General features: G+C 39.9%; 2 protein-coding genes across 4 annotated transcripts; one reads left to right on the top strand and one right to left on the bottom strand.

Moving 5' to 3' along the window:
• Positions 1–11,283: 11,283 nt before the first annotated feature.
• Positions 11,284–16,727, top strand: xaf1 (XIAP associated factor 1). 2 transcript variants are annotated; one of them, XM_084951458.1, is made up of 7 exons: positions 11,284–11,425; positions 12,224–12,359; positions 13,195–13,251; positions 13,782–14,007; positions 14,100–14,167; positions 15,277–15,534; positions 15,625–16,727. In XM_084951458.1, the coding sequence occupies exons 1-7, from the start codon at positions 11,388–11,390 to the stop codon at positions 15,655–15,657; spliced, it is 816 nt and encodes a 271-aa protein (XP_084807584.1). In that variant the 5' UTR covers positions 11,284–11,387; the 3' UTR covers positions 15,658–16,727. The 2 variants fall into 2 exon arrangements, with proteins under 2 accessions (XP_084807584.1, XP_084807585.1); XM_084951459.1 differs by having other exon boundaries at positions 14,103–14,167.
• Positions 16,728–16,815: 88 nt separating this feature from the next.
• Positions 16,816–21,194, bottom strand: tekt1 (tektin 1). 2 transcript variants are annotated; one of them, XM_084951456.1, is made up of 8 exons: positions 21,049–21,194; positions 20,228–20,402; positions 19,970–20,135; positions 19,667–19,795; positions 19,413–19,559; positions 19,032–19,257; positions 17,282–17,478; positions 16,816–17,145 (listed from the first exon to the last, which is right to left on the bottom strand). In XM_084951456.1, the coding sequence occupies exons 2-8, from the start codon at positions 20,391–20,393 to the stop codon at positions 16,986–16,988; spliced, it is 1,191 nt and encodes a 396-aa protein (XP_084807582.1). In that variant the 5' UTR covers positions 20,394–20,402; positions 21,049–21,194; the 3' UTR covers positions 16,816–16,985. The 2 variants fall into 2 exon arrangements, with proteins under 2 accessions (XP_084807582.1, XP_084807583.1); XM_084951457.1 differs by having other exon boundaries at positions 20,228–20,465.
• Positions 21,195–22,138: the final 944 nt, after the last annotated feature.

Here is a 22,138-nt window from a genome sequence, read left to right on the forward strand (position 1 = left end):
GGATAAACAAGCTGAGCAAACCACAAGGCTGTTTCAAGTGAGGAGATTATCAGAGAAACCTGTGTTTCAATCAGTCTGGCACACTCAAATACCCAGTGCTCTTTCCAGAGTTCCTCCTTTAAGATTTCTCTTTACTGCTGCACTGTAAACAAGAAACTGTGTGCAGCATGGGCTCCACTTTTCGTGCATTTAAGATGTGTGCCCATAAAAAGGACCGGTTAAAGGTTTTTCACTCAATATGAGCAATAAGACTTTTATAAAGAGAATTTTGTCTTGCTTCCAACCACTGAGGTGAAAACACCACCTATCACCCATACTGTTTTTTGTTCAAATCTTTGCAATTTATCCTACTTAGATGTCATTCTCAATTAAATCTATTTTGTTTGTGTGACATCTCCAAATCTAACAATCCAATGTATGAATGCATATATACAAGGCAGTGCTGGCTTCACCTGTGCAAAGCCAAATCACACTAACTTTAAATCTGCCCACTGTCCTCTCTGGACCACTTGTTCACTCTGTAGTAGCTCTGACCACATCTGTGCTCAGTGATTTCCCCACAGATCAAACAGCAAATCCCAAAATTTGTGTGGCAAACTGATCCAACCTTCACTCTGAAGATCATCACTGGTGATAGACACACACACAGCAGTTCTCAGTGGAAGAGCACATATGTCCAAGCCCAAAGGTGGCACATAGGGTTAAATGCACTCAATATTCTTTCCAGCATTGGCTTGTGCACCTTGAATTTGTACCCCAAGTTGATTGTGAACAGGGAGTACGAGTTTAAAGTCTCGAGGCTTCCGAGTGAGAACATTTGCTGCAAATGATCAGCACCGTGGTGTGTGCTATTGAGCGAAATGAAAAAAACCAAGATCCAAACCAACAAAATCTTTGCTCGGCACCTGCCCTACTTGCCAGTTTCCGCTCCCTGTGATTTTTTTCCTCTTCCCCCAAATGAAATTCAGACACAGCGGAGAACAGGAGTGCTGGAAGCAGCGTAGCACTCCTGACTTGATCTGCCACACTGCATCCAGATGCTGCAGTCGAGCTCCTTGTTGACAGTCTGGCTCTGGGGCACAAATTTATGATGCACAACCTCATTGTTGAATTTGTTGGTTTTTTAACTGTAGAGTGTCCTTATGCTGATACTTGTGACTGGGTGCTCCACCTGTGGGCTTGGAACTGTGGACACTTCCACTGACAACTGCTGTTCGGTCTTTAAGTTCACCAGGCGATGATCCTCAGCATAAAAATTGAGTCATTTTAATGCAGAAGTCGAGGTTTCCTCTGTGTACAAGTTTGAGGTCAGTGGTGAGATCATAGAGAGGGAGCCGTTCAAATGTTGCAGGAACACTGGAAGCGGAGCAGCACTTCCTATTGACTTAAAGAGGACACAAGCTAGACTTAAATCAGATACTGTTTTTGATTTCGGTGGGCAGAGAAGCAGAACTTTTTGGCTGGACTTTGTATAAGAGGATAAACCAAAAGGATGTCTCAATGTTTAGACTCAAAACCATTTAGATATTTCTAGACGCATGGATGGGAAGGACATTTTTCATTTGAAGGGACATTTTTGTCCATTTTAAACAAATCAAGAGACTGTGTTTTTCATGTTGATTGTGACTCTGAAGATTTAAAGAGAACATCACCAAAGACTGAAAATATCCCCCACACATACATCAAAAGGCCCAAACCTTTAGCCAGCAGTGCTTTAAGAGATCAGTGTGGTTCTCTGAAAGACTTTGGGGATTTAATAATGAAAAAGAAGATAAAGACACTTAGAGGCTTATTCCCACACATCAAATCAGGAGTTCCACGTGACTATTTTGCAAAGCACAAGTTGCAGAAGGTTTTGCTGACAAGCCTCAAGGTTTCAGTGGCTTCAAAGAGCAGCATCATTTATTTAAAGGAATAGCTGAAGCTTCACCTTGAACCAAAAGGCAGCTGAGACAACAAACCTTTTAATGTCAATAAAAAGAAAATGAAAAAACAGGCTCAACTGTACACATTTCACATGGAGTTTGCTGTGACCCTCCTCCTCCTCATGCAGCTTCCCAATCCCATATCCTCCTATAAAGATCTCAGTCCAGAAGTGATACTACTGGATACTAATATCTAGTGTGGCTAGAACAAACATCAGTGCTGCAATCTCAATTTAAAAGAAACACCATCAAAAGCTGTTTTGTTCTACTCTATCATAACTCGAGATTGTAACTGTTAATATTCAGTCCAGTGTCTCCTTCAGAGTTTCAATTAGACCAGATTGGAGACATTTCTTTTATTAGAAAACAAATTATATCATTTTAGATTATATAATTCATTGTATTTCATAAGTTGCTTAAAGGCAGCTTGAAAAAAGGGGAGATGCTAACTAAAAATGGCCCTAGCCTGATTCTTTATTCTGTTCAATTCTGTTTTATTTATATGAAGCAACAGTCGCCTCAAGGTGCTTTATATCGTAAGGCAACGATCCTATAATAATATACATAAACCCCAACTATCAGATAACTCCCTATGAGCAAGCATTTGGCAAAAGTAAGGGAAAACTATCTTTTAACAAGAAGAGGGCTCAGGGAGGGTCCAGCCCTCTGTTGCAAAAAATTGTGAGAGGAGGAAGTCGGGAAAAAGACACACTGTAAAGAGCAGCAGAGATTATTAATAACTAATTATTAAATGCAGAGTGGTGTATAAGCACATAGTGGGTAAAAAAAAAAAAAAGTGAGTGAAGAAACACTCAGTGCATCATGGGATCCCCCGGCAGTCTAGTTCTATTTCCCTTTAACTAAGGGAGAATTCAGAGTCACCTGATCCAGCCCTAACTACAAGCTTGATCTAAAAGAAAAGTTTTAAGTGTAATCTTAAAAGTAGAAATAGGGTTTTTGTGTCACAAATCAAAACTGGGAGCTGGTTCCACAGAAGCAGGGCCTGAAAGCTGAAGGCTCTGTCAACTAGCAGTCTGGGAGCAAAGCGCTCTATAGAGCTGATATGATATTATGAGGCCTTTAAGATAAGACGGGGCCTGATTATTCCAGATCTTGCATGCAAGGAGAAGGATTTTAAATTTGTTTTTGTTTTTAACAGAAGAGAATGAAGAGAAGCCAGTATAGGAGAAATCTGCTCCCTCTTTCTAGTTCCTGTCACTGTAGTGAATCAACAGAAGGCTTTCCAGTGACTTTGTAGGACATCCTGATAATAACAAATGACAGTAATCCTGCCATGAAGTAATAAATGCATGGACTTTTTTTTTTAGGTTAGGTTTATCACCTCAGCTTCCTGTAAATCACTGCTATTGTTGCTGGCTCCTCTGCCCTCTGATACGAGCCCTCTGTCGGGTAACCTGCTGTTTGAGTCTGTGCAGCTCATGGTGTCTCTGGGACAGAACGCCTGACTTTTCTGATAATAAACTGTTATTTTTAGCTAGAAAAAGGAAACAAGGTTTAAAAGAAGAAGAAAAGCCTGAGGTATAAGAAGAAGCCTCTGTGTTTACTTCTGTTACTTGATTGTTTACTTCTACTACATTGATGACCCATTAGCTACATTATTTTGAGTGAAGCAGCACTGCAGTCAACAAAACAAAAACGTGATGAGAATTCTGTCAGCCTACACAGTTTAGTGCATCGCATCAAAGCAAAGCGCAGTCAGAGGTGAGCGTTTTTAATAAGGATTATGAGCACCCACATATATTTTCATATCCGCCTGAATTTAGCAGTTTTTCTGTTCTTTTGGTTTTGTTTTGTTTTGTTTTTTGTTTTTTTTGGAAGACTGAGATGGTGTTTAATCAGAGGTATGAACGGAGTGCTCATCAGGAGTACCTTGGATCACTTTGGGTCCACACATCAGTCTGATTCACCTGCACACACACTTATAACAGTTCTAGAAGTCATATAGTAAAATAGTCAATCATAGAAAAAGGGAGGAGAGAGGAGAATAAAATATGCAAATGTTCTGCTTTTTTCATACTGTTCTAGCACATGTTCATGAAGCATAAGTAACAGAGATTGTTTATGTGTGAAGCGGTTTCACATGAGATTTCTCTGGATGTTTGAGTATAAACACCCTGCAGCTATTGTTGTGGATGTCTGGCCTCTTACATCTGTATGTGCTGGATATGAATGATGTATTGCTGGTGCACTCATAGAAGCAGTACACAACTGAGTGTACAGATAGGCTAGCTAGTAAGTCCCAAACTGTTGGATTTTTAATCTAGATAACTTTGAGGTGGCATAGTAGTTGCTGTCCCTGTGTTTTACTATTTAAATCTACTATTGATCTTCTGTTAATAATAAGCATAATATCACTTTTTTCTGTAGTTTTACATACAGTTATGGTTACAGACTGCCCACGCAGTTGTCTTTAAAGTATAAATCATTTGATAAAAAACAAACAAACCCATAGTTATGGCAGTATTATCAGTGAACATGATTCTTCTGGCCATGACAAATTCAGCAGTCATTTGTTTTGTGAGAGTGGTTTAGGACAGAGTCCAAATTCCCTCCCTGTATTACTGCTTCAGCCCATCCCTCCTCAGAGACTTCATAAGCTGTGATCAGTAGCAGTGGAGTACTTTGTACCTGCATATAAATTATAACTGAAAGCACAGTGATTATTTTTGCCAAACAAAATGAAAGGTTTACACTTTACCTCTTTTAAATGCAGCTTCTTCATTACAATTCAAAGTCTCCCTTACAGTGTCGCTTCGCAGGGCTTAGCTCTGCAGACAGATGATGAATCTTTATCCAAGCTTTACATAACTCACTGTCTCTGCACCATGTAATGACAGCACACCAGAGTCACCTGGGCTCACATCAGGCTCAGTGTGATGGGAGCAGGTGAGACTGCTCCAGTTTCCTGTTGCTGATCAACACAGCCTGCTCCAGACTGTGGGCCAGACTACAAATGTCCTCAATGAGGCCTCAACCAAGGCCATTTGTAAGCATTCCAGTTGGAGGATTTACATGCACATGGTATATACACAGCTTTCACTAGACAAATATTTTGTAAACTTAACTGAATTTACCCACTAGAGGGACCCATGGCAAAAAGGACTTGCTACCCTCCCTCTCTCCAGCATCCTGATCATTTTCAGTTCCTATAAGATACATGGGAACCTACATGTTATGGGACTGCTTTGTGTGTGTTTGTTGTGTTTTGTTTTGGGGCGTTTTGCCCAAAGCCTAGTACTCCTAACCTACAAAACAGCATGCTCCCAACAACTTCATTAATCTGCAGCTTAGTTAGGAGTGTAAGAGGAATGGGTTTTAAGGAACATAAATAATTCACTTTTGATGCTGAGACTCAGCTGCAGCTAGTAGATAGTGGCCAATAACTGGACTGTTTGAAAGGTGTAGACCAAAGATAAAAATATAGAAGTGATGCTAAATGGATTCTGTTTTTTTCTCTGTGCCACACTAGTTTGTTGCATCGGCAAAGGAATGAATGAGTGCAAAGGCGACATTACAGCTCTGGTGCGCAGGAGATCCTGGTGTTTCCTGACGTCCCTCTGAACCTGCACCCAGGAAGTTAATTCTGTTCACCACACTGTATTTTTCATCTTATGTGCTGGTTGTTCATACTCATGTACCAGCTTAGGCAGTTTTTGCCAAAGTGAGTTGAAGTGTTTCACTCCAGGTAAGGATGAGCATGGTCATCTGGTTTTCAGAGGGAGAAAACTCAACGTCCAAATCAACGCCCTGAAACAACTTTCTGTGATTTCATCACCTGGATGATTGAGCCTCCATCAAGATAACACAAAATATTATCTATTAACTTTAACTGTAACTTAAACAAGCACATACTTATGTAAAAAATGTCTGTGTGTGAAAATGAATAAATAAATGAAACAAGGTTTAAATTGAAGTCAGTACAAGCCACAATACACAGCTCACAAAGTTAAAGGAACACTTTGAAAACACATCAGATCTCAGTGAGAAAAAAATGCTGTCAACTCAAAAATGTTCATGCCTGACAACTGATGGTGCTCTGGGGGAATCTTCTCCCACATCTGGACCATTGAGCTCCTGGACAGTCCGAGGTGCAACCTGGCATTATCATATGGATGAGGCATAATGTACCAGAGGTGTTGGACTGCCTGCACATTCTCATCGCATGGTCACAGGTATGGTGGTGCATTAGGAAGAACCCAGGACTCACTGCACTCACTCACTGGGTCTGACACTGGGTCCAAGGATTTCATCCTGATACCTAATGGCACTCAGGATGCTGTTGCCTGCCCTGTAGAATTTTGTGAATCTCTCCATGGATATGCCTCCCCTGACCATCACTGACCCACAACCAAAGTGGTCATACTTTGGTGATGTTACCGGCAACAGGGGCCTTTCTCTGTGGAGTTTGCTATTCTCCCTGTGTCTTTGTGGGTTTTCTCTAAGTACTCGGGCTTTCTCCCACAGTCCAAAGACATGAAGTTAGTGGGGTTAGGTTAACTGGTAACTGGTAGATGTGAATGTGAATGGTTGTCTGTCTCTCCGTGTTAGCCTTGAGACAGACTGGTTAGCTGTCCTGCTGTTCACCCTGTGGTGGTATTCCACCCACCTTCTACTCGATAAGTAGAAGAAAATGGATTAGACATTATCTTTTGGAGTGATTCTTGAAAATAACATGTCAGCCAGTAATATAGGTGTTTTTATTAGAGCTACCACATAGAAGAAAAATCAACCAAGATATCTGGCATTATTTTATGAATTAAAATATGCTTAAAAAATCTAAAAAAAAAAAAAAAAAAAGATGCTAATAAAGAATGTAATAACTTTTCCAACTCCTTTTTAATCTTTAGATTTTTTTTCCCACATCAGTCATCTGTTTTCATTTAAAAAAAAAAAAAAAACACTTAAACTTTATAAAGCTGACATTTTGGAATATTCACCTGCAACAAAGGCTGATAAAACAGAAATAATCAAAGCTTCACAGTTAAACACGATCTCTACGTATTTTTATCAGTACTAACTTTTACAAGTTGATATTAGTACTTCATAATATCCACTGATTCTTTCTTTTGCCTCCTGAGTCTTTAAGACTGCAGTTAATGCATGTTCAAGACCTATGCACAGGTTGTCTGCCTGCAGGTTAAAGCCCTTTAAACACAGCACAGTCTGCAGCCCTAATTATAAAACTAAGGCAGAAAACCAAAAGGGACAATCACAAAATGTGTTTGTTATTTTGAAGTTTTTCAGTTTCTCCCAGAAGTACACAACAATAATCTGATGTGACATAATTACCCGAATGAACACAATATGACTCTAGATAAGCAGCAAAAAATTGATTTCTGCATTAACCCAGTGATTCCCAAAGCTGCTGAGCTGTAAGACACAGTCAGGTGGAGTGCACAATTTTGTAACTATCATACATTGTTACTGCAATATACAGCTACAAGAAAGTGTATGGAATGAATTATTCTATTATTTCCTTCCCATGCACTCTTCTTCGTGCAAATGCAAATTCTAAAAGAAATAAATCCTAAAGAAATGCTTCAGTCAAACAGAAATTAATCTCTTTGCGCATTTGTTGAATGATGGAAACTATGAGTGCGTGACACATACCAGAGCCGATCCAATTGTCAGTCAATGAGGAGGTTAATAAGGATTAAAAGAGACATGTTTCTTGTTTGAAGCAAATCACAGCTGAACAGCAACAAAGAAAAGATTACATTTTACTGATTTATATCAACAGCCAGGTTTCAGTAATCACTCCATTTTCAAAAAAAAAAATGAATTGCTCAGGTTTTAAAGGCTTAAAAGTAGAGTTTATTTGACTTTTAAGAATAAAAACAAATGACTACAACAGCTCAACAAAGAGGACAGATTAAATGAAAAATGTTTGAACACCGACCAAACAGAAAACTGAGTTGTCCAGACTTGGTGAGTATCATTTATTAAAATAAGAAGCCAACACTGATCTCTACTGGGGGTTTGTGTTTGTGTTCCCTTTCCTCACAGACCTGCTGGTTCTTGTCAGTCGCGTCCTCCATTGTCTGATCCTCCTGCTGCGTATAACTACACAAAGAATCTAAATACCTGTGCCCTCTGAACAGCCTCTGAAATACACAGTTTCAATACATTAAATTACTTCTATACATAAAACTGATGAGAATATTGGTGATTGCCTCTTATCTGTTGCTGTTCTCATTCTCCTAGTTTCTCAGGGCAAAGCTCAGGTTCACAATGACCCCAAAACAGAGAGAAGTCAATGCCATGATTAACAGATGAATAAATATGATGAATGAGATGAGTTCCTACCCTGACCTCTTTTAGCTGAGTGTCCAGATCACTCCTTTCACCTGCCGTGTCAGTGAGAACCAGATATAACTGATAATCAGAAAGACAGAAAAACATAGGACTTTACCCATCACACAAATTCAAATACTGTTTTGGGAAGCCTCCAGGTCTTTCCTCAGTGCTGTCTCTTTTTTTCCAGCTGTGCTCAGCTCAGCCTGCAGTTTTTCAGCACTTCTCTCCAGCAGCTGCTTCCCTACTGACCGCTCTCCCCTGTGTGATGGAGGAGCTCTGCAGGAGGCGACCACAGTCCCCTTTGAGCCTCCACCTGACGAAAGAAATCCAGAATGGCTCATTGGTGTTGAGTGTCAGTGTCATTGAAGTGTGCGGATAAAGAGTGCAGAGCACAGGCTGAGGACTCACAGCTTTTCCTGCAACTAAAACTTGTCTGTTAGCATCACCTGCTGCTCACTGTGAAAGTTGCGCTTTTGCGCTTGCTTGTCTGCACACTCTCAGCCTCAAACACATGGAGAGAAGGAAATCATGTGTTTGTGTCTGTGTGCCTGCAGTTCCTGTACATTCTCTTCTGTCAGTCAGCACAGGGCATAAATTACCGGGATCAATGAGTTTACATCTAACACAGGAGGATCAGACTGTTAAATTGTTAGTGTTGGTGCTCCCACACTGATAGTTCAATTTTTTTTTCACTCAATCCATCTCTGATCACTCGTATTTGGAAAAATGTTCAACTAATTTCCCCTGTTCAAATCTTTTATTTGGGCAAGATACCACACATGCTTACGGATTTTCCTGCTAACTAAATGCAACAGTTGCTACTAAAAAACGCTATCAAAAAAGGTTCTCTGATAGTAAAATGGACTTTCATTTGATCAGTGCTGGAAAAAATAAATAAAATTGAATTGAATTGAATTGAAAGGATGGACTGAGTTTATTAAATTGTTTAAATCAGGCTCCTGGTAAAAAACTAATTGCAGAATAAATACGTCATATCTTGGCTGCACACACTTCCTTGAACTTTGTGTGATTTGTTTTGCTTTGTATCTCATTAGCTTTTTTCCCCCTCCTTTTTGTCTGCTTTGGTGTGAAGTGCTTGGATTTGTATGGTCTAATAGAACTAGTGGAGTATTGTATGTCTTTTACTGATATGCTTTTTTCTTTAATAACAGGGATAAAAGGAATGGGCTTGGTGTAAATAACTGGTTTTAGTCATAAATCCATCCATGAAGCCAAGCATGGAAAAACTTAATGCAACTTTAAGTTTATTTGAATTTTGAATGTATAAAGTTTTATACAATTATTCCATGAAACATAGATGAAGCCTTGACTCTAACTGTCACTGTGATGGTCATGGCCTGCACTCAGCACCAGCTCCTTTCTGCCCTCTTTCAGCAATTTCAGGTGGACCTATTGTGCTCTCTCTCTAATCTCTAATGGTCTGTCAAATATATGGTGTTACAATAGTGGATTGTCAGATTAATTATGACGAAATTCCTGTGATCCATTACTCCAGGCTTCAGACCAATCTAAATATTCAGTAACCACGTTTTTTTCCTACTTTTGACTCTGTGTAATGACGGAGATTACGGATGTCCTTAATATGGTCAAAAAGCTGAAGCTGATATATATACGTATATAGATAGATAGATAGATAGATAGATAGATAGATAGATAGATAGATAGATAGATAGATAGATAGATAGATAGATAGATAGATAGATAGATAGATAGATAGATGTGAATACATGATGAAAAGCTTAAAAGAATATTTTCATTCTGCCGCTTTTACTAAAAACTGCTAACTTTGTATATATTTTTTTCTAACTTTTGGAAAGAGCACCATTTCTCAAGCAGCACTGATGCTAATTACAAACGTTCAATCAAATGGCCCCATTACCAGTAAAAGCACAAACATGAACAGCTTGTCCTGTCTTTGTAGTATTGTAATATTATTGTCCCCAGTGCCCCAACCCTCCGCCCCATCCCCTGCACCTCTGTTTGAGCTCGGTCTCTTGTTAAGCCTCCTGGAGCTGGTTCCGGAGCCTAATCACCTCCTCACTGGAGGCCCGCTGCTCTTCTTCTCTCTCTTACATCAGTGCTGCCAGCTGCCACAGCAGAGGAGCTGCACAGGGAAAAACTGAGAGAAGAAAAAAAATAAAAACATCTGGTTCAAACAAGAGCCAAATTCCAGTTCTTGTTTCTTTTAGAAAACAGCCATTGTTGTAACAAATCAATAAATTCCACCTTGTCTCATTTAACAGGATTACCTCTATTACTTGAGTGAGAATGACACAGTTTTCTCTCAGTGTCCAAGTGGAAAATGGTGAGATTTAGGATGTGCAGCAGACTCCGAGTGTCACATACCACACTCACTAAAGAGAGCGATTTTTTCCGCAACATGGTCTCCTCTCAGAAAGCCCAGCATTTCCTCTGGGGGCACTTACAGGTGCTGAGTGGGATTGATCCTCTTTGGGAATCCTTGGGTTTGGTCCCTAGATATGATCAGTTGGGATGTGTTTGTAACAAGACTCTTCCTCAGCAAACAACGGGTTCTGCTACAGAAGGACCAGAATCTATGGCTGTGGGCCCAACATCAAGGGACACTGCAAAATATGAATTTGCTTACTTTAGAACTATGTATCACTTTTTTAAAAAGAGTAAACCGATATGTGAAATTTAGGAGAGAGTATGACTTGTTTTGTATTCTTATACCTCTTTCCACAGTCAAACAGAAGAATACAGTAACATCAGATATCATTATGCATTCATATATAGAGAGAGGGGGGGGGGGGGGGACAGAGAGACAGAGAGAATTTTTCAGTACATGTTTTTAAGGTGGTAAATGTTAAAATACTCATAAAATGTGGATAAAAACACGTCTCTAAATAAGTAAGGAGCAATTTCGAAACAAAGCGTTGAAATTCAATACGTTTCCAGTTCAGTCCTGCATTAAACTGAAGAACTGAAACGGCCACTGAAGACGTATTTAGAACTCGCGCTCGCCCCTCTGTGGCAGGTGTCCGCAATAGCAATCTGTAAACAACTGCTAGATGTTTTCACTTTCTATTTTGGGGAAGCAGTACCAAAGTTGTGAGAGCAGTCAGGCATTTCAGATTAATCTTCCACACTCGGATCATTTTTATGGAAGACAAGGAGGCAACACGCACCTGCGGCCAGTGGTGAGTTCGTGACATGTGACAGCGTTGTTTGAAGTGAAACTTCGATTTAAAAGTACTTTTAAATAATTGATTACAGTTAATTTGATAACCGGAAAGTGAATGTGAATAAACCACCACGTAAGGTGAATAGATTGGTCGGAGTCAAAAAACTGAACAGAATGAGTGTCAGAATGGCAATTATGTCTGAAAGAAATAGGCACATTGTCCTGATCTGCTCATATATAAAAGTCTTTGTTAGAAGTTTACAAACCAAGTATGTTTCGGTGACTGAAAATTGATATGGAACGGTAAAATGCTTTAAATCTGTTTTCTAAAGAGGGCTCAGTCTCAGAAAGCTAGAGTCAGTCCACTCTTTCACTGTGTATTAAGCCCATACTGTGCTCTGCTTCAATTAAGCTGCTGCTTAATGGAAACTGCGTGAGTCTGACAGTTTACGTGAATCACAAGCAGTCTTAGTTTCGTTTTCAGGAAGGCTCTCCCTAATAAAGATATTTTTCCTGTTACTGCTTCACTGGATAAGGTGTGTCTCAATCCCTAACTGATTGTAAGCAATAATAAATCTGCAATTTTTCTCCTCTCGTGCTTCTACTGTGTTAACACGTAGCAGGACAGTCCAAAAAAGAGAGTCCAGCTGCATTACAGGCAGGGCATACCTGTCACTTCCTATAGTAGCATTCAGTAGGCCAGCTGAGCAAAAAATGTGGTTCTCGGGTACATACTTTATTTCTGTGTTTGTTTTTGAATCTGACTTCCCTCGCTACAAAATGACATAGGTCTTTCCTTCTATTGTTGTTTAAGCCACAAAGAGGTCGCTGAAGCCAACTTTGATCTACATGAGATGCACTGCAGCCGATTCCTATGTCTCTGTCCGGACTGCAATGAATCACTTCCCAGGGACCAGCTGAAGGATCACAGAGAGGAACAGCATGCAGAGGTACAAACACGGTGAAGCTGTTTATTCACACAGATCCACTTCATGGAGATCATTTCAGAATTTCAGCACAGGCCACAGACAGAGTGCTGTCATTCCCTGCGCGTTGGTACACATTTCTACCTTTTGAGTATCACCATGTGTCTGTGTAGTGAGCAATTTGCATATTTGCCGAACAAGTGACTGCTCCCAGGTTCAGTCCTGGGAGGAGATATGAATGCTTTTGGGGGGCATGTCAGGAAGATCATCAGGTGTAAAATAAATGTGCCATATCAAACACCCCATATGGAAAAGAAATTGAAAAAACTTATAAAAGACTTGCATCAGATGTGGCCTACTTCATATAGTTAATCATATAAGGCTTATATGATTTACTCATGAAAGTGGCCACTTTCATATATTGTTTTAATAACTATCTAAAACATACAGGTTTCATTTATATAATTTTTCTAGGGATCTTATATCTGTTTTAACTCTTGCATGCTTTTCATACAAGTTTCACACAAGACAGATACAAACTTTATAAGATTTATATATATCTTTTCCATATGGGACTCCCTGGAGCTCCCTGCTGTGGTGACCCCTGGTGAATAAAAGGAAGCAGCTGAGAGTAGTTTTGTGTATCAGAATATGATGGATCCCTCAATTATTGGGCAAAATGTAGGTAACAACTCAACATGAAGGCAGTGAGATTTATGAGCTATTCCAGTGTTTACTTTGTTTTACTTTGTTTTAAAAAGAGTTGGTGTTCTCACAATGTGAAAAAGTAAAACACGTACACGACGCACAGACACAGCACAGCACATCTATGTAACTCTGCAAATTTGCTTGTTATCAGGTGAGCTGCTCCAAGTGCAACAAGAAGATGGAACGTTCTCAGCTGATGGATCATGAGGTGAAACCAAAACCACCATTTAGGTAGACATTCAGACACATTAGAACAACATAGTGACAAATCTGCAGCTGTGGTCAGAAGGTTACATTCACTCATCATCATGGGCATGGATGTCAAGGTGATTTGGGGCTTTTAATTATTTATTAAATCTATTTTGGATTTTCTCAAAGCCACACAGGATCAAGACATATACAGACTCAAATATATACATGCACCCCACTAATATTTGATTAAATGTGCCTTAGTAAGTAGCACTTTGCATTCACTTTACTTTACTTTGAGTAAGTGGAGCTGAAGGTTGCACGATGTCCTTTAAATTTGACAAGTTTAAGCTCTAGCTTGCCATGAACTGGAAAGTGCTGGAATACCACCATCACTGTCCCCAGTGAAGACAGTCGCCATAGACTGAGAGGGTTATGACCAAAACAGAATCCACACCTTCATGCTCAAGTTAAACTTGCAGCTGCCCACATGGACGAGCCCTAGTTATCCTAGTTGTCAGGCTAACTGTGCTTTTCGCTGTCTCACAGGCTGATGAATGTGTGGAACGTCTGCAGGCATGCCAGTTTTGTGAGCTAGAGGTGCCATCGAAGGAGCTGGACGGACACAGCTTGGTGTGTGGGAGCCGCACTGAGCTCTGCAGAGACTGCGGCTGTTACGTCAGACTGAGAGACCAGCCCAATCATGGCTTGACCTGCTCAGTCACTGAGAAGTCATCAAGTCCCCTACAAGCGACCAGTGGGGCACTCAAAGAGAGTAAGAGAATAATAGATTCAGCAAAAATCTCAGTAAACCTCAGTGTAATTTTATTTCCTGCTATTTAACGCTTGCCGTGCTTCTCTTAACAGCAGAAATGTCAGTAAATTGTACCAGATGTATGGCATCATTTCCAGTTGCTGATATAGAAGAGCACGAGGTATTTAAAAGCATTATTTTACATATAATAATCACAGTTTATCAAGCTAAGCAGGCTGCTTGTTAGCAGAAAATTGAAAGGATACATGTGGATTAAAGTTACACACATACACACAACAAAAAGACTAAAAATAAACAGACATGACACTGGAGGAAAATATAGGAAGGCAAGTAAAAGATGAAAATGATCAGATAGAATACATCACGTGTAGCAGAATCACTTAAAAACAAGTCTATAGAAATGAGTTTTAAGAGGTGATCCAAAGGAAGTCAGTGGTTCTTCTGGTCTGATCTCCTCAGGCTTCCTCATGCCCAAGAGAAGGGAGCTGCAAATACAGTAAATATGTGTATGATTGTCTCCAGATCAGAGCATGAAAGTCTAGGTGCTCTAGCCTGTTCTATTTCATAGAGAGGAAGAATGTGAGGCTCAGAGTTAAGGACCAAATCAAACTGAGCTCACAGGTGTTGAGCAACAAGTTTAACATTTGTGTGCAGAGGGTCACATATCTCTCAGTAATGTTTATGTCCTTTGAACAACACCTCATATTACTGTATCACCCCAATAATACACTTTGCTCTCAGACTGCAGGCTTACTTGTGGTTCCTAGGGCATTTAAAAATAGAATGGGACACAGAGCCTTCAGCTTTCAGGCCCCCTTTCTGTGGAACCAGATCCCAGTTTGGATTGTGGAGACAGACACCTTCTTTTAAGATTAGGCTTAAAACTTTTTAATAAAGCTTATAGTTAAGTTAGGATCAAAATCCTCCCTTAGTTATGCTGCCAAAGACCTAGGCTGGTTCTGCCAGAAGTTTTTTCCTGTTAAAAGGGGGATTTTCTTTGCCACTGTCACCAAGTGCTTGCTCATAGGCGGTTGTTTGATTGTTGGGGTTTTCTTTGTATTATTGTTGGGTCTTGACCTTACTAGTGTATTTTTTTTTTGCTCTTTATAAATAAAATGTGAATTGAATTGAAAGAAAAAAAACAAGGCATTGAATCGAACTGTTCACGCTGATGATTGGTATTCTTCATATTAAGAAAAATCACTCTACAGTATTTACACTGTAGAGAGTCACTGTATAATATCTTTTTCTGTATTCCCCACAAAACAGATGGAATGTATTACAACAACCAGGTGGGAATATGAAGTGGAAAAGCAGTCAAAGGGAGCATCAGAGGAGGAGTTGGAGGATCAGGTTGATTTCTCAAAAAAGGGGGGCATTCCCCAGCTGATGACCACCAACAAGGAATTAAACTTCTCAGACAGACCCAGCCGTGGCCCCTGGATCAATGGAGGCGACCCAGATCGAATCAGTGCATGCCCACATTGTCATCTGGCTCTGCCCGTCTCCACACTGCAGTGGCACGAGGTAATGTTTCTGAAGCACCAAGGATTTAACTGAAAATCGCTGAAATTTACCAATGGTAAGATGTTCCCCTCTCCTCCTGTGTGTCTGTAGGTGAAGTGCAGACGTCACATACGCTTGAACTAGAGGCAGAGCTCCTCAGAATGGAAAAGCTGCCCCCAAGAGCTTTGACCAACACCATAGGAGAGCATAAAGGCTTTGCAAGTGCACGTTTCAAACAGATCTTTAGGGTTTCTTCTGATGCTTTTATTAATGTTTACATTTTTTGTTTGTTTTTGAATTAAAGTACTCTGCATCTAAGTAAATTTCACACTCCTGATACTTACAGTCTATTAATTACAAGCACGGCCACTTAACTTTTATGCTAACCACTTATCCATCATATTCACAGTTTCCACTGCTGTGTGTGTAAAACTGGATCAGTTGTTGCAAAAAATTCTCATGATAACTCTAAAATGTTTTTATGCTCATATCATGTTAATATTCCGGCAGTGGCGATCACCTCATCTTTTGTTAGATGTGCACAAAGCAGAGGAAGAGGGGACTGATGGGAAACGTGTGCTAGAAGGTGCAGAGTTCTGTATTCACGGGAGTGCCCATGAATCACTAACATGCTTCCACAGCTACAGTGTGATGTTTTTACTGACCTTTCCACGCCGAAGGATATTTACATGTATGTGAGTCTTAGTCTATCGCTGACACCCAGAGCTCTGTGCACACTTTTGTCTGTTACCCTGTTAAGACTGCAAGCCTGAGGACTTTGAGTTGCGTGTTTGAAGTACTTCCATGAATACCAATTGTTGAACTGATATGATATATAATTTTTTTAAAAAACACTTCTTTACAAATGAATATACACTTAATGTGTAACCTACATGATCTTCCGCTGTGATATTTTTAAAGTTTATCCTCACATTTAAACCAAAGGTTTCCTAAACAGGGCTACACCGCTAGTTCTCTAAACGCTACTGACATATGTGCTAATATGTGCCATTGGGTTCCGTGAGCTTTCGTGTTAATAATGCCCAGATAATGTAGCTGACATTAAAGGGTCATCAGCAAATGCAGTTCATCTGGGGATTCAGGCTATACAAGCTGGTGAAGGTGATCAGTAAATCTCTTTTACCTTAAATCAATCTTCTTTAGAGGTTAAATTTAAATATCGCTTTTAGGTCTAATAAATTCAGTTTTTATTATCCTGTGTGTGGGCTTCATTCTTGGAACACTTTGCTGTAAAACAAAAATAAGCTATTATATAGTTTGCAAATAAAAATAATCACAAGATTCTATGTGAGGTCAACTTTAATATTTTAGTGAGGGAAAAAAGAGATTCAAACAGTTGTAAAAGAAAAATGATGCCAACCAGCTACTTAAAAGAGAAACAGGATCACAGTTATTGTAAAGAAAATGTTATATGACTGCATTTTGAAACACATCTGAAGTGCATATAACGGTCAGAATGTATGTATCCTGACAGGCTCCCTGAGCTGAGTGCAGATGACTTCGTCAATGTAGAGAGAGCTGGCCTTCATATTGACATCCTCCTCCATCCTCAGCTTGCAGCGCACTAGCGCCCTCTGCTGCTCCTGTGACTGAGCTGTTTCCTCACGCAGTCTGACAACACAGAGACAAAAAGACATTGCATAATGATGTGTGTCCCCTGCAGTAATATCCCCAAATACTACACACGGTCATGAGGTTTGAGCTGTGCAGCACAAACATTTTACATCTGTTTTGTTGCAGGCCATACTTCTTGATGTGAGAGGTGAGGTGCTGGATTTCAGTGAGGAGCTGAGCCTGGGCTAGATCGTAGCACTGCTCCTTGCTGGGCCTTTGGAGACGCATAGCCAGCCGGGTCTTTGCCAGATTCAGGGAATGCTCATTCTCTGTGATGGCCACTTGAAGATCCTCTCTGAGCCTCTCCTGGCTGAATATCTCAGACAGAATCTAGAGGGAATACAGGTGTCACACCAGGGGCAGCCAAGATTCACAATCTGCAGTGAAATTATTTCAAACTAATTCTACTATGAAGTTAACATTCTAACGGTGTGTTCATACCGTAACATTTCATTAGTCTGTTCCTCTGTTGTAACTAGCAGATATATGTGTCTTTGCACTGCACACATAAGGTTAGCTTGCTAATACACTTTGATAGCATTAGCTGTTTACATTGCACTCTCATCAAAATATGGTCACCTCTGGGACCAAAATACTAAGGTACTGTGCAAGATGCTACTCTTGAGGCCTCAAAAATGCAAATCCAATGATGACACCACAGTTGCTATGTCTGTTTTTTTAATGTACACTCTATAATTCAGTTCCTCTGCACTCTGAATCTTTGATCTACTGGGGACAAAGTTTGATGTGATTCACATCTTTTTGGCACTCTGACTAGAGGAGAGCCCTCTGGTTACATGCAGACACATTTTGCTCTGCACATGTTGATTCTCCTGGAAATGAAAACTAAAGTGAGAGGTTTGTTTAGCAGCGTACCTGCAAATGTGGACTTTCAGCGACACTCTGACTGAAACAGAGTTTTGAAGTCAGGGAGTAATCACAATTATCTGAGGCCAACAATATCAACAATGTATGCATGCTTTTATTCTACAAGAGGATGGACCATTATATTTTAATAATCATTTTGCTGATGCAATGACATAAAAAAGACTTCATGCTTCTTCATGCTTACACTTACTGCAGGGTCAGTTTGAAGAGAAGAGAGTTTGAAGAGAGTGCAACCCCGATTTCTTTAAAGTTAAACTATGCATGGCCCTGAATGCATCATATGAAGTCAATCATACAGTTACTGTTTTGAAATGATAAGAGGTATAAGGACACAGTCCATGAGTGTGTATGCACACACAAGGACAGACTGTTGTAGAGAACAGCAGATTGCACAGGCAACTTTCTTGGAAACCACACGTTCAAACTATGTAAGTAATGTGTTACAGGAAACCAAAGACAATAAATAGACAAAATGAAGTAAGAACTTGTGAGGCTATCTATGAAAGAACCAGTAGGAGTTTTAGACCATCAGAGTGACGTTTATAAAAGTCAGAACCTTTTGGCAGGCCATCATTCTTCCTAACTATATAAAGGCCTGTTTGGGGATTAATTCATTGGGGATAGTAAAATTTAGGTTAGGATAACATTAAGGGTTTGGTGCTTGGCACTCATGGTTCAACTTACAGGTCAGAGGCCCTGCAAAGCATTCATTTGAGTGAATATCCTCACAGATATGGCCAAACAAATACACCTGCGTGTGCACCTCCCTCCACAAACGCAGGCGAGGCTTTTGTGCAAATACGTGAAAATATGAAAATGTGGGATATGAAAAACGTGTGCTGTGGTGACTTTGGTCACCACATCACACGTGCTAACAGAAAATGATTTGAAACCAGTCATTAATTTAATACCTGGCAGAATGATAAACACAGCATTACACCTGCTTTCTTGTATATTACAACAAGCACGCAGTCTAACAAACCTCCCTGCCCTACCTCCGGCAGTTTCTCTTCCATCTGGCTCTTGGCAGACTTGATTTCCTGGATATGTGTCTGGAAGGCAGTTGTTGTTGCCTGGAACTGCTTCTGCATGTCAGCAGCTGTCTGCTCCAGGACAGACTGCACCAGGGCCCTCATGGACTCAGAGTTGGTCTTCTGGTGCTCTGCTTTAGCTATGTTGATATCTGAAATGTTCTCCCACTGCTTTGGAGTCACTGTCAAGCTAAGAAAAACCAAATGACGCAACTATCTTTTTAACATTTCTTGACTTTCCTTTTATGCAGAAAACTTAAGGAAATTAATCACCTGAAATAGGAAAAAACTAATTCATGTCTGAAAACTGTTTCTACATGTTTCTGTGTTAAACAAGAGGTTCACCTAGGCAGACTGGTGCTCTTGGTTGTGGACAGCTGCAGGTTACCGATGGAATGGGTGGTCATTACAACACAGGAGTTGTCAATGTGCTGGGCCTCAGATTTCTCCTTCAGATCCTTCTCTAAATGGTACTTGGCAGATCGGTTCAGTCTGGAACAAAACAGCAGACTTTCACTTTGGTTGGCTAGGTAGCAAACCCAAAGCCTCTGTGTGCTTTTATGATGCCCTCGAAATCAAATTGAGCCCAATTTTCTTACCGAATCTGTTCACTCATCTGCTCCACTGTACGCTCCAGGAGGGAAGCCACTCCTTTGAGAACCTCCTGCTCCTTCAGCAGCTCTCTTTCCACTTCATCCTCCACCCTCTCAGCCGGGAAGCGTTTCATCCTGCAGATCATGAGCCTAATGTTAGCCTTAGCTAGGAGGTGCATCTTTACACAGAATTAGGGCTGACATTAGCTTCTTTAAAATGTATGCTTCAATCATTTTCTGGACTCTTTGGTACCATTATTATTATAAACTTGTAAACGTTTATAATAATTTTAAAAAATATTGCCTCACCTCTCCTCCAGACAGAGAACAGTGACTCTCAGAGGCTCTTTGGTGCCCTCCAGAGCCTTCACAACACTGCTCTGTAAAGTTATAAGAGCATCAGTCTCCAGAATGACCTCCTCCAGCTTTAGCTGCAATTCTTTTATCAGAAACTGGATATCTCTGACCCGCTGATCTGGACAGCAGAATTTTTTTTTAAAAAGGAAGAAACATTACAATTCACCTCCATAGTCTTTCATTCTGTGTTAAATATTCATTTTTGCTTACCGAGTCTCTTTTGATCATCATTTTGCATGCGCCGCCATGCTTTGTCAGTCTCCTGGATCAGCCCTTTACACTCTGCCCTGAAGAGCTCAGAGTGATTCAGCATAACTTCAATGTTTTTCAAATCGGGTCCCACACCCAGCTGGGAGCTGTGGTCCAGGAACGACATCGTTCTCCACTTGGTAGTGAGTATGAGCAGGAAGGAGGAACATTAACAAGGAAGTGGAAAGAACTGTGGCTGCTGATTGATACAGAGAAATTAAAAAATAACACCAGAGGAAAGTGCCCATGACACTCTGCTGGGTCTACTGAACACCAGCTGATCGCCTCTACTGGAATACCAAACACTTAATATCACCCTGTAGAACTGCACTGCTGTGAAAAGGAGTCTTGGCCAGCCCTGAGTAATCTAACACTCATCATGCCTGAACCACCAGTGTTCTGCTTCTTAAGAGAAGTCTTGTGTTAATGCAGCCTGAGACTGTGTCCTAAACAATGATGCAAATGCATACAGCCTGTTTTCTGTCCTGTTTCCCTCCCCACTGCATTAGCAGATGGATTTTCAAAGTCAGCCGGCCATTAAAAAGTGAATGAACAGAAACACAGTCAAAATTAAAATAACAGCTTCCATTACCCCCCCCACCGGACAATTCAAAACATACCAGTAAAAGAGTAAAACGACATGGCAAATTTCCATTTGAAACAACACAGAGTGTATGCCAACCCCAAAATTACTTGCCCGCTGTTCAAACTTCAATCTGATATCACAGTTTCCGACGGGTTAACTTAACAAACGACAGGAGCCTAGCGTTTATGATATATACCTTCTTTGGTACAGCAGAAAACCACCAGAAGAGTACGTTTCAATGTCCTGTACCTTATGCAGGAGTTAGGCAAAACAAGTGGTTACCATAGCAACGGCTAATAAAACCTCATCAGACACCGCCGGTAAACCACCGGAGTACTGTTACATAACAACACTCAACAATGGAGAACCGGAAGAGTCACGTGCATCGAAATAAAGCGTTTTAAAAATGTGCAATTAAGATTATACATCAGTAAATTAAAATAGATCAGATTCAGTTTCATTTACAAATTCAGTTTTAATTTCGTATTTTTGTTTAGGCATTAACAAAATAAATTATTGTTTAACTAATAAAATAAGAAAAGTAAATAATATAAATATTTCAAATTTAACGGATGTTATGATTTAATAACGAATTGTGCCATAAAAATAATTGTGCAAAAAAATCTAAATCCTAATTTTAATAAACATTTTTGAATTCCAATTTAAAAAAAAGATTTTCAAAATCTTTTAAAGACGTAATTTATTAAATAAGTGGACTTAATGACTTAATTAGGAATACAGATGTTTGTTTGTTTGTTTGTTTTTCTGACATTTTAAAGGGTGATCCCACTCCTTATCGATCCCTTTCCTCTTAGCTATCGGATTAACTATCATGATTCAGCTGTAAGATTAACAGGACTAGCTACGTAATTCGCTAATAAAACTCATTAAGGCAATGGTGTGTGGTATATGTGGCAAACGTACAGACATTCTTTACTTTAAAATTAGGTCTTTAAAGGATGTGTGTATCAGAAACTCACAATAACTTCTGTTGAGAGCTCCAGAAAATTTTCTGTGTACAGGCTGTAATCAGCTGACATGTGCTGCTACTCCTCGGAAGTTTCCTGCTCTTTGTGGATTTCCAAAACTGAATTTAACAGAATGTAACCTAAAATTTAACAAACTAACCTGGCTGATTTCCATTATACTGTTTATCCTAACTTTATACTAGGCACTAAACAGGTACAAAGGTGAAAATCAGTAAATAAAACTAAGCATTATCGGTGTAAATTCAGAATATCTCTGCTATAATTTATGTAACATAACTATGACCTGAGCACCACAGT

Source organism: Perissodus microlepis, chromosome 14, assembly GCF_051167445.1.
Source record: "Perissodus microlepis isolate ML-2025 ecotype Zambia chromosome 14, ASM5116744v1, whole genome shotgun sequence".
Classification (NCBI taxonomy): domain Eukaryota; kingdom Metazoa; phylum Chordata; class Actinopteri; order Cichliformes; family Cichlidae; genus Perissodus; species Perissodus microlepis.